At 42.3% G+C, this 12,744-nt stretch overlaps 1 protein-coding gene across 2 annotated transcripts in view; it reads right to left on the reverse strand.

Moving 5' to 3' along the window:
* Nucleotides 1–526: 526 nt before the first annotated feature.
* GSAP (gamma-secretase activating protein) overlaps nt 527–12,744 on the reverse strand; it is a 52,266-nt gene continuing 40,048 nt past the window's right edge. For both annotated transcript variants that reach the window (XM_079993617.1, XM_079993618.1), the window contains exons 26-31: nt 11,489–11,583; nt 9,524–9,643; nt 4,314–4,375; nt 2,397–2,501; nt 2,041–2,134; nt 527–1,222 (exon numbers count right to left, since the gene is read on the reverse strand). In XM_079993617.1, coding sequence (XP_079849743.1) covers nt 1,131–1,222; nt 2,041–2,134; nt 2,397–2,501; nt 4,314–4,375; nt 9,524–9,643; nt 11,489–11,583 — 568 coding nt within the window. In that variant the 3' untranslated portion in view covers nt 527–1,130. The remainder of the gene's footprint in view (nt 1,223–2,040; nt 2,135–2,396; nt 2,502–4,313; nt 4,376–9,523; nt 9,644–11,488; nt 11,584–12,744) is intronic.

A 12,744-nucleotide genomic window follows, 5' to 3' on the forward strand; every position in this document is an offset into this window, starting at 1 on the left:
CATGACATAGTTGGGTACCACCCACTGGGCTTATATAGAAAAACAGTTACCTGTTTAAATTGATGCTCTGGTTAAAAAGACTTCAGTACACAGCACTCTGATGAAATATATTTCAGCTGCAGTTTTTCCACAATTATAGTTGCATCCTACTGGAATAGGACATTGAAGTATGCAGAGTCTAATTTAAATATGTGGAAGAATTCTTTGTTCACTATAAGTCAAACACTTAGATAATAGGGGTTTTTTTGTAGCTGCAAGGAAAATGACATCAGTTTAATGGTATGCCAGCATGTAGGAAACTGAAAATGTTCCTGATTGGAATCCAACTTTTCTATTGCTGTTGCTGTTCACAGCTAAGAAAACAAACAGAGAAGCCTAGTGTTTTAGAAAAGTAGGTGAGAAGCAAGAGCGAGATGCATGACTTTTTTGATAGGAACTATTTCTTTTTGCACTGACACTTAATCTACATCTATCAGAAAGAGACACGTTCCAGTCCTACTGATTTAAATGCAAATCACCTCTCACATCAATATCAACAAGCTTTAATGATGCTTAACTTAAAAGTGGATCATACCCACTGATTGCTAAGGGAGAATACAGATATAAATATGCCCCAGTTGAAATTTAGTTGCCTTGGAGAAGTTTCATGCGATTGTAGCAAAATATACAAAAGAAAGATGACATTTTACATAAGCAAGGATATATTAAGTTTCAAAATTATACATTTATTCCCATTATTTACAGAGAGCTATTTTATTCATACTTCCCAAGTTCATAAATGGATCCCCTTATACATCAGTGTACAACAGCTGCCAGTTTCTTTTTGATCTGTTATATAGTTACTCCATATTCAGAATTTATTTGCCAGAATCTGAACTGGAGTAGCAGGCAAAATAAGCATAAGTTCGTAATTCCATGTAGGTACCTGAAAGTCACTGCATTTTGGGCACACCCACTTTGGCATGTATCCCATTACTAATAATACGTGGCGACAATGAGAAAGTCATTATACTGAACTCTAAGTAGTCAGCGGAAGTTTCAGTATTTCTCCTGAATCAGTACATGTCACTAGCAGACATAGCAAGGCTGAGATGCAGCTGAGGTAAGAAGGTTGCTTTCGTTAAGTTTCACTAAAGACCTAAGAGCAGAGTCGTGTGCTTCAGTGCCAACTCTTCCACACATCTGGCATTCATGTTTTCCTGTGCCGTAGAAGTCATCCATCCTAGGAAGGATACGAAGGGCGTGAATTTGAGAGGCTTATAGTTAACGCTGGTGGATACGAATGCGGAAAAAGCACAATTTGTTTTTTAGCACTCCTAAAAAAAACCCCACTCGTGTCACACAGCTGGCATTTGGGAATCTCATCACATGCAGCACAATGGTTGCTTTTCATGGCAGCAGACGTGAAAGAGGAAGGTGAGGTTCTGTAAGTAACCAGTGTGATGTGGAAGGAGCTTCTCAGCAGACACAGTGCCAGTGTGGTGTACTGGTTAAGAGCGGTAGTCTCGTAATCTGGGGAACCGGGTTCGTGTCTCCGCTCCTCCACATGCAGCTGCTGGGTGACCTTGGGCTAGTCACACTTCTTTGAAGTCTTTCAGCCCCACTCACCTCACAGAGTGTTTGTTGTGGGGGAGGAAGGGAAAGGAGAAAGTTAGCCGCTTTGAGACTCCTTAAAGGGAGTGAAAGGCGGGATATCAAATCCAAACTCTTCTTCTTCATCTGAAATGTGTGAGGTGCATCAGGCACTGATGAATTTTATAAAGTGCTTAACAAGCGTACCACAATAGTTTTGTTTTGTTGCTTACCTGCTTTTCCGGTGTATTTATATGTAACCAACATTCAATAAAAATGTGGTTTTTTGGAGGAGAGGGGAGGATAATTTTGCCACTAATTAGCATTAAGGAAGCTGCAAATTGGGCTTAATAATTCTATATTCCAGCAAGGTGCATGTGAACCACAGAACAACATGGCAATAGCAAGATAAGATGCGTTTTTAAGCAATCAAGGAACTTGAATAGAAAACTGCAGGAGTATAGTTACCTTGACTCTCCACCTCTGCCAGCATATTGACCAAGTAGTTAAGCGGAAGAAACTCTATTTGCGGTGACAAACTCTCCATAACTAGCATACTGTACTGTGAAGGAAAATGCATTTTAAGTATTGGATTAATACTAGGAATAACAGAAAAGCCCTTCAACTTCTAAGACTCAATTTATGCAGATCCCCTCATCTCTCTTCCCTGCTTTCCTGCTACGCCATTTAGACTCAGACACTCCTGTCTCCCAAACTTCTAATCTGGTGCTCCAGTGCCACTCAAGCGAATGGAGGTTTGCAAATTTCCATGTGGACAAGAATTACAACAACTTCAAGTTGAGGTTTAATCCCAGGATACTTACCTGTTTACTGCTGAGTTTCTCAAGCAAGAGTTTAACATAGTTCCTTGCAATACTGTTGGTGCTTACAGGGTGATTCCAGAGTTGACTAACCTTACGACCAGTTGCCTATAAGACAAAATAAAATAAGGTTAGATATCTAAAGGGCAATGCAGCAGTGATCTGTTCCTTTTTGGGTGATGATTAATTTATACTGCAGTCCAGTCCTAAACCACATCTACTCAGATATGAGTCACACCAAGTTCAATGGTGTTTACTCCTAAGTAACTGGGGTTAGGACTGCAGTCTTATTCTGCCCAAATAATAATTATTAATAAACAATAATAGCACAAGCCACAATTTCAGATGTAGGCTTCATGATAGCCATCTAAAGGCTGCCACATGGAAGATGGAGCAAGCTTGCTTTCTCCTGATCGGGAGGTAGGACACGAACCAGTTGAATCAAGCTACAAGAAATGTACAGTGGCGCCCCGCAAGACGAACGCCTCGCAAGACGGAAAACCCGCTAGACGAAAGGGTTTTCCGTTTTGGAGGCGCTTCGCAAAACGAATTTCCCTATGGGCTTGCTTTGCAAGACGAAAATGTCTTGCGAGTTCCTGCGGGTTTTCCCCCCTTTTTCTAAGCCGCTAAGCCGCTTATTAGCTGATCCGCTGATAAGCCGCTTAACAGCTGATCGCTAAAAGCCGCTAAACCGCTAATAGCGCTAATCCGCTAAGCTGTCAATGGGCTTGCTTCGCAAGACGAAAAAACCGCTATACGAAGAGCCTCACGGAACAGATTAATTTCGTCTTGCGAGGCACCACTGTAGCTCTAAAAGCAAATGACGTGCTTTCTCCACCATAGTGAAAACCCTGCTTGTACAATGTGGTCAACAGCATTCTTTAGACTCCAGAATTCTTCAGCTAGTGCCCAAAAGGTCAAATGCAGCCTAGCAGAGGGTCTGCAATGGTCCTGCTTCCATCCCACAAAGCTCTGCCCTGTTAAATGCCAGGTAGCTGCATCCTGCTTTTGTTACTTTTTGTATAACGGCTTCTTCCCTACCAATTCACCAATAAAATCACCAGGGCAACTGAATCAAGAGACAAGTGTCAAAAAGGGACAAAAGATTAATGTTCCTAATAAGCTACATACAACAAAAGAGGCAAAGTAATATTAGTTCTGGCTCCAAACCTAAATTGAAGTGTAATTGAAGAGTTCTGACCCTAAGGCTGATGAGGATTTAAGATGCAACACTGCAGCCCCTGAAGGAATGCCATTCAGTGGACTCCTTCCACTCCCTAAAACAAAATGTAGCAAGGACAGAACCAGCTTTGTTTTTGCCATGCAGCCAAATAAAGAACCCCTTTCTGTAAGGAAGTTCAATTAGCCCTTCTTGTTTCTTGAAATAGACATGGCAGCCTATAGAAAAGGAATGCAAAACTACAAGCCCAAGTTCAGACAGCGTACAAAGTTACAAAGCTGACTGGTGGCTGAGCTCAGTGCAGCCACCGGAGAGAAGCAAAGTGGTCACAATCTCGCCTTGGTTGTCCACACTAAATCTTGGCTTGACTTACGTTCAAATGAAGATCCTGTCTCACTGGCTCTGCGGAAGTAAATCAGTGGCCAGAGACAACACTGTCTGGCTTTCAGTCCATGCCATTTTAAAACATTTCCCCTGTTAAAAGCTAATTACCAGGACTTAATGTTGTTTTCTCATTACCTTATAGCAGTAAGGTGCCAACCTTAAACCATGATAAGCTTTTGACACACATTCTACAAGTGGCTATTTTACAGTTATTCAGATCACTCTCCTCTAAGCCCCCTTCCCAAATTGGGAAATTGTTAACCTTTTAATGGAATAAAAGTAGGACGGCTGACTTCATCAATAAACACATATGTTCCCCACAAACAGATTTAATACGAAACAAATCACACAGTTACCTCAGGAAGCCTTATAAGGATACTCAGTTTGAGCTTTTCATTCTTTTCGGTGTTATCCAGCTCTGAAAACAAAAGGATACGATAAAAAGAAAGGAAAAAGGTCACTGACTATACAAATCCTCATTCAGCTACATTTACTCCAAGTGGCACTAACTTAAAAAATTAATCACATCCTATTCCCTTATGCAAGCTTTTCCTTTCTTTTTTACAGCCATTTTTACGCAAATAATAATAATAATAATAATAATAATAATAATAATAATAATAATAATAATTTATTTATATCCCACCCTCCCCAGCCAAAGCCAGGCTCAGAGAGGCTAACAACAGTAAAGTAATACAGCATTCTAAAATCAATTCATTCTAAAATCAGTTCAAAATCAAATGAATGGCAACCATTGGACTAGAGTTCTGTGAGGAAATGGAAGCATTTGTGGTTTTGGATCACAGCGCATGAGGTGCAGCTTTTTTGGCTTCAGCAAGGTTTTAAAAATTCTGAGCGAGCAGCATAGCTGTCAACTTACAGATTTGAAAATAAGGGACCAGCAGCCTTGAAAATAAGGGACCAGCAGCCAAAATAAGGGACCTGCAGCCTCACCTGTTCCAGGCACTCCAGTCTTCCTGTCCTCCTGCAGTCTGGTCAAACTCATGCTGGTAGCTTCGAGAACACTGTCCAACCAACTTTGTAACCAGAGGTTCAACTGAATAGAATATGAATCACATGCACCACAAGGCCTATGCAGCCTCAACTTAAGATGGCTCCCCAGCCTGGCTTTGCACTGCAAAGTTTGCAGCAGCACGTGCAACAAAATGGCGTCCCGCATTCAAAAACCACCTCAGCTTGCATTAACTAGCCACACACAAGGCATGCAAGCTCTACCCCCCCCCCCAGTCGTTCTTAGACTTCTTACTGAGTGAGCAATACAGCCAAGCAACACAGTTGGAGCCTCCCTCCTCCCTGGCCGGCAGGGAGGGAGGGAGAGGAGCTGCTTCCTTTGAAATTTAAGGGACATTTAAGGGACATCCATCAATAAGGGAGAGCAGCGGGACATGGCGCTGGAATAAGGGACTGTCCCTTCAAATAAGGGACCCTTGACAGCTATGGCGAGCAGCAGTAACCACCTCACCTCAGTACAGATCCACCTCCCACCACCCAAAGGGAACCATGATGTGCCTCCTGCTTATTTTGAACTGAATTTCATTCAATTTAGAGGGATAATGATGTGATAAATGGAGGTAACTGAAGAGAATTTGATTTTGGAGGAGGATTAAGACAGAAAATTAATTGTGGGTAATGGGGTAATTAATTGAACAGATCTGGATGACATGTGAAGATATTATCTGGTGATTAGGACAGGAAAATTAACTAGCTTGCCTTTCATGAAATAGAGTTCTAGTAATTGTTTCTCGATATGCATATATGCATATAAATTAGCATATACAAATTTCATACAATGTTGTGCCTGTGGGCTCTGGATCACTGTAGCATTTTTGCACCCCCTGCTACCTGCCCACCCAGACAAATTTCAGTAAATTCATTCAATATCACCACATAAAACTAGAAGAATGGGGCCACAGATAATAAACTAAATCCCAGTAGGGGGCACATCCCACACAGTCATGAGGAAAACAATGTCCACTTCAACAGTTCTCTCTTTGTCTATCACTCAAGGGGGAATCCCACCAAACCAAACTGACCCTCTACCCTGTTGGAGGAAATGGACATGGAGGAAGAGGTTAATTTCCTTCATGAGAACAAATCACCCCATCAATAAGGTAAGCCAACAGGTGCATGGTTAGCCAAGCCAGTTGCTATGGCAACAGCCCAGTGCCACCTATCTAAGTGATGGAGGCACATCAGTGGGTCTGGGGTCTTGTGCTACAGTGCTGGAGTCAGTCTTGTGAAGTGGGCGAGTCTGACTGGAAGCATGAGCGTTGTGCATGTGTGTTATGTCTTGAAGTGCTGGAACAACAGAGACACTTTGTTCTTGTATATATCTGTATCTGTAGCTACAAAGCCTACAAGCTGTATGCACATATCACTGTCTGGAATTGTATTACTGAAGCCTTATCTTCTGTAGTAGTAAACTATTTTGGACCTTAAGATGCCTCTGTGTGGTGACTGGAACTGGGGGAAACATCCATTATGTGTCTCTCTCACCTCAGATTCCCAGCATGCCAGGCTGTCACAATGGGCGAGGGTTATAGAACTGTCTCCCCACAGTCCCTGGCTTACAACAGCCTATATCAATATCCTGAGTGTCCCTTTGGTGTCAGCCTCTTTGGGGCTGACACCGCCAGCCATAGCAGAACCTTATTTTTTTGCAACCAGCCCTTCCCTGCTTAGTCCTCTGTAGGACTGCTCCCAATGAGGAAAGTGGGGCAAGGCAGGCTCTGGACCCCACCTGTATTCACTCAGCCTGTATATAGTATTCACTCAGCAGTGATAATTACAACTATCATATAAAAGTAGCGAGAAAGAATGTGACTTGCATTATGAACACACATAGACATATTTCACTCAGTAAGACTTTCGGAATGAAAGAGGATTAAAAATTACACTTACAACCAAGAATTCTAAACAATAAAAGAGACCATCAAACTTGCACGGTTTTTCCTTCGTGAAAATTAACCAATTAATCTTATCCAAGTAGGGGAAGCACGTTAACAGAAGCAGAACTCCTACAAGGTATTAAATCTCCCTCCTAGCTTGGGCAGCCGAACCAGGAGGGTAACATGGTTGATAGTATCAAATGCTGCTGCAAAATCAAATAAAACCAACAACATCACATTCCTTTGTCTGTATCCCAACACAGATCTTCCTTCATACAGGGCAGCCAAGTCAGTCTCTGTACCCAACCCAGGCGTCCAATTGAAGTTATCCAGAAAACTGGTTTCATCCCAGAGTATCTGGAGCTTTAGCTACAAAGAACTAGAGCTTAGCTTTTCAAAAGGGTGGAAACCAAGGCATAGCTTCAAAACAAACAGAACACCCAAGCCTGTGCCGCAAATAAACCAGATTTATATAGAAAACTGATCCAGATTTTCATGTAGTGTCGTGCTGGCTAAAGAATACCCTCCACTTCTTTAAGAAAAGATGGCCCTGAATCGCACTGAGGACAGTATGCAGAATGTGTCTTAATGGTGATTTTATTAATGTATATTCATATCCAAATGTATATTTGTCCTTTGCTATCAACCCTGCCCCCCTCAAAACAGCTTGTAAGCAAGACAACTTATTAAACCAACGTTTTAAATCTCAGTTACCTTAGCTCACGATCTAAATAAGTTTGAGCAAATCCGCTCTCAAATATAATTTTAATGTAATTGCCTGATTGCATATTACCATGAATTCAAGAACACAGGATTTTACAATAGCCTTTCTAATATATAACCCTATTTGTGCATTACTATTAAAACAAGGGAAGCAGGTAGCGCTGTGGTCTAAACCACAGAGCCTAGGGCTTGCCGACTGGAAGGTCGGCAGTTCGAATCCCCGCAACGGGCTGAGCTCCTGTTGTTCGGTCCCAGCTCCTGCCCACCTAGCAGTTTGAAAGCATGCCCAAAAACTGCAAGTAGATAAATAGGTACCACTCTGGTGGGAAGGTAAGCGGCGTTTCCGTGCGCTGCTCTGGTTCGCCAGAAGTGGCTTAGTCATGCTGGCCACATGACCCAGAAGTTGTCTGCGGACAAACACTGGCTCCCTCAGCCTATAGAGCGAGATGAGCGCGTAACCCCAGAGTCGTCTGTGACTGGACCTAACGGTCAGGGGTACCTTTACCTTTACCTTTTTATTAAAATAATACTTTCAAGTTAAGTGGCTGGGACCAAATTTTTATACAACTACAAGAAAAAGTTAAAGAAAAAAGAAAAACAAAGTCCAGTTACATTGAAACAACTGCTTCTTAAATGCCAAACGCAGTTGACACTGAAAAAGTACATCTGCTCTCCCTGTAGTGTGTAGCTGCAAAAACATGTGCTGCAACCTATTGGCTGTGCATTTCTCCAGCAGCAACCCATAATGTTTAAGGGAAAAACACATGATGTAATCACATGATGTCACACATTTCCTTAAAGAACAAATTACAGAAATAAGAGGGTGCCGTTTCGATCATCATCACATACAGTTCTGGTCCGATGCAAACACTTTAAGTATGATGACCTTCAGAATAATAAAACATAAAGCTTTTAAAAACTGGAATATTTGCTCTTTCTACAAATCATAGCATCTCTTTATCATGGCAAAACACAACCATTAACGAGAGTGAATTTGTTCAGGAGAGAATTTTGTTAACCAAACTTCTTCAAAATCCTAATGAGGAACCAAAACACCAGTCCCTCCAGGCTGTTTCACAGTTTAGAAGCCCACACTTCCAAGGCGGAACAGATGATTAGTTCAGTCAACTTAGATGTTTCATGGTTGTCGGAACCATGCCTCCTCCCCTAATAAATACCAGCTGAATACCATTCTAACACAAAATTTTCTCCTTTCTACGCTCTTCTATCAGCATGAATTCAGTAAAATCAAATATTTCTGCCCACAATTTACGAAGTTCTTTGTTGCAGCTGAAATATTTGAATTGAACTTAAATGTTACAGAGATAACATAAAATGTCTTGTGGCATCTTAAAAGAATAACAAATTAATGAGGCATAAACTTTCGTGGACCACAATCTATGAGAGGTGAGGCAAGACGGCAAGACACTTCTGTTTATGCTACCCTTCCGACCATCTCTCTATCAATGCTATAAACACAAGAGTATGAAGAGAAGTGAAAGACTGGAATGAATCTTAGTCTCATGTCCTGCCCCTCTGGAAAGTTTAATGTGAACCAAAATCCAACTCTTTTTGGTACACATCCTCTTTTTTAAAAAAAAAAACACAGACCCACTTATATGGGCATATATTTATTTATTTACACACAGAGAGAGAGAGAGAGAGAGAGAGAGAGAGAGAGAGAGAGAGACATGCAGGCCTCATTTCATACTGAAGTTTGTGCTATGTATGTGGCAGTGGAAATTCAAGACTCTCTCCTGCATGCCATCCCAAATAACAAATCTACATACTAGGGCATGGCGTGATGCCAGCTTCCATCGCTTTCGCGTAGGAGAGGGAGACTTAATTTCCAAAGAACAGTTGTTACGGTTCTAGTGTTCTATTCAGAGCTGCTAGCAAATAGTTAATGATGGGATATGGAAAATCCATCTTACCTTTCAAAAGTTTCATTACGCACTTCTCCGTCAAATGTAGCACTCCATGGTCAATGTAATGCAAGAGTGCATGCAAAGGGAGACATTGGATGCCCAGCGCTATATGCAGAGTATGAAATCCTGCAGTTTGAGAGAGAGAGAAATATTCCTCAGCAAAAGCAAAAGCAAAGCAAACACCCTATTCAGAACTGCTGGGTGAGGTTCGACTAAGCAAACCTACTGAAATTAATCCTAATTTAGTCATGTCTGTTAATTTCAATGGATCAACTCTGAGTAAAAATAAGTAACGGGTTACACCATTACTCTAATGGCCACACAAGTGACAAGGTGATTAGCCAAGTCATCTGGCAAAAAAACATTCTTTATTGGATTGAAAACCAGCCCAAGTCTATTGGGTCAGATGAGAAACCCCTTGCTGTTTTGGGAAACTGCCAAGCAGCATGGGTACAGATCAGTGTTAGGAAATTCCTCCAGAGCGGCTTCTCAGAAAGCTACAGTGTAGTCAACATCATAAGGACAATTCCTCCTTCCGTGGATAACTCCTCTGAATCTTTCCTGCTCAGAATAAGATTCGCCCAGTGGCTCATGAAGGTGAATTGGTTATGGAAGCAGCATTCACCACCTCCATGGGGTTGCAATTTGCCAACATTATTTGTACACCAGGAATATTTCTTATAATGGTGTGTGGATGATGGCATAGGACAAATTCAAATCAATGCTCGCCTGTTAGTTTTGATTTTTTGTACCGCTAGATAAGAACCCCTTATCTTGACATGAAGGCGGCTGGGGGGGGGGGGTGGGGGGCACAGGAGGAAGCAAAGGTAGTGCCAAGCATCCGTTCCAGCTCTGCCTGCCCCACAGAGTCTCCTCTTGCAACTGCCTGGTAGGGAAGATGCTGACTTACAGTTTTTTATTGGGATTTTATGACTGCCTTGGTAGGATCTGTATCCTGAAGGGCAAGATATAAATTATTGTACAGTGGTACCTCGGGTTACATACGCTTCAGGTTACATACGCTTCAGGTTACAGACTCCGCTAACCCAGAAATAGTGCTTCAGGTTAAGAACTTTGCTTCAGGATGAGAACAGAAATCGTGCTCCGGCGGCACGGCGGCAGCAGGAAGCCCCATTAGCTAAAGTGGTGCTTCAGGTTAAGAACAGTTTCAGGTTAAGTACGGACCTCCGGAACGAATTAAGTACTCAACCTGAGGTACCACTGTACTAAACAACCAATATTAAAAACTCAGTATTTAAAGTTTCCTCAGTATACAGACACACGTGGGGACTGAAGAAAGCTAGCCTCCACAAACGGGCGCTATATTTCTCCCTTTCCTACAAGAAGCTGAGGGTGGGGTACCCATGGCTTTTCACTCCTACAAAATTACACTCTGACAACAACCCCATGGAGATATGTCAGGGTGTGTGTGTGTGTGTGTGTGTGAGAGAGAGAGAGAGAGAGAGAGAGAGAGAGAGAGAGAGACTGGCCCAAAGTTCAGATGATCAGCTTCACAGTTGAGCGGGAACTTCAAATGCAGGTCTCCAGTCCAGTACTGACCATAATTAGTACAGTGGTGCCTCGCAAGACGAAAAGAATCCGTTCCGCAATTCTCTTCGTCTAGCGGTTCTTTCGTCTTGCGAAGCAAGCCCATTGACAGCTTAGCGGATTAGCGCTATTAGCGGTTTAGCGGCTTTTAGCGGCTTATCAGTTTAGCAGATAAGCGGATTAGCGGCTTAGAAAAAGGGGGGGGAGGGGGAAAAAGTCGGAAAAACTCGCAAGACATTTCGTCTTGCAAAGCAAGCCCATAGGGAAATTCGTTTTGCGAAGCGCCTCCAAAACGGAAAACCCTTCCGTCTAGCGGGTTTTTCGTCTTGCGAGGCATTCGTCTTGCGGGGCACCACTGTACAGCATTTTGGCTCTCCCTGCCTAAATGAATGGAACACATAGCTTGACTGCCCTAGGACTTACCAGGAGGCAAAGGCATGCACATTCCACTGGTGGCCTGTAGAATCTGACACATGATACAGAATACGACCATCTCATCCAATCTTCCTTCCTGCCTACTGCATAAAAGATAAGAAGAGCATGGAATGTAAGAACGGCAAATTCACATACTTCCCTGAACTCCTTTCATTAATCATAGTCCAGCTTCATATCCCATATGCTCACCCCTCCTCTTGCAAGCCAGCTGCAATCTGGAGAACCTGCTTTGTTAACCAGTTTTTCCAAAACAGGGATCTCTGATTTAATTTAATATCAGTTTACTAGCTGGGACATTAGGTCAGAATCTCCATGTCAAAGCCAGTGTGCAAGACAATGAAGCAAAGGGTGAAGGAGTTTGCAAACTTGTTTATGCATCTAAAATACTTTTAGCCTACTCTTCATTGACAAGTATTCCCAGGAAAGAGTATAATAAAACCATTTAAGGTGCTACTGGAAGGATTTTTTTTTATTTTGTTTCAACTACGGCAGACCAACACGGCTACCGACCTGTAACAAAAGTGCCTCAGTTTCCCTTAATACAATAGAAGACTTGACACCCATTTCTGACCTCACAAACCATGTATTACGTAGTAAGGAATGCTATGTCTAAAATGACCCTTCTGATGCTTAAACTGGAACATAAGCATTACAGTCTACAAATTACAGCAACAGTTGTAGCATACAGTGGTGCCTCGCAAGACGAAAAGAATCCGTTCCGCGAGTCTCTTTGTCTAGCGGTTTTTTCGTCTTGCGAAGCAAGCCCATTGACAGCTTAGCGGATTAGCACTATTAGCGGTTTAGCGGCTTTTAGCGTCTTATCGGCTTAGCGGATAAGCGGCTTAGAAAAGGGGGGGGGGGAACCCGCAGGAACTCGCAAGACATTTTCGTCTTGCGAAGCAAGCCCACAGGAAATTCGTTTTGCGAAGCACCTCCAAAACGGAAAACTCTTTCGTCTAGCGAGTTTTCCGTCTTGCGAGGCATTCGTCTTGCGGGGCACCACTGTAATTACATTTTGTGGCGTTTCATAAATAGAACTATGTATTGTTGAATATGTTGAATGAATTTGTCACAGGCCATAACAAAAGATTAAATAGACCTTTATGCATATAAAGCTCTGATCAATGTTCTTAGCATTGTGGAGTCAGGTAATCATGACACAATCTCACCACCCCAAAGAAAAAACACAACACTCTTTTCAGCTTTTGTCTTATCACTATGGGGGTTCTCTTTTTTATTGAACT

This window comes from Podarcis cretensis (assembly GCF_951804945.1).
Source record: "Podarcis cretensis genome assembly, chromosome: 10".
Classification (NCBI taxonomy): domain Eukaryota; kingdom Metazoa; phylum Chordata; class Lepidosauria; order Squamata; family Lacertidae; genus Podarcis; species Podarcis cretensis.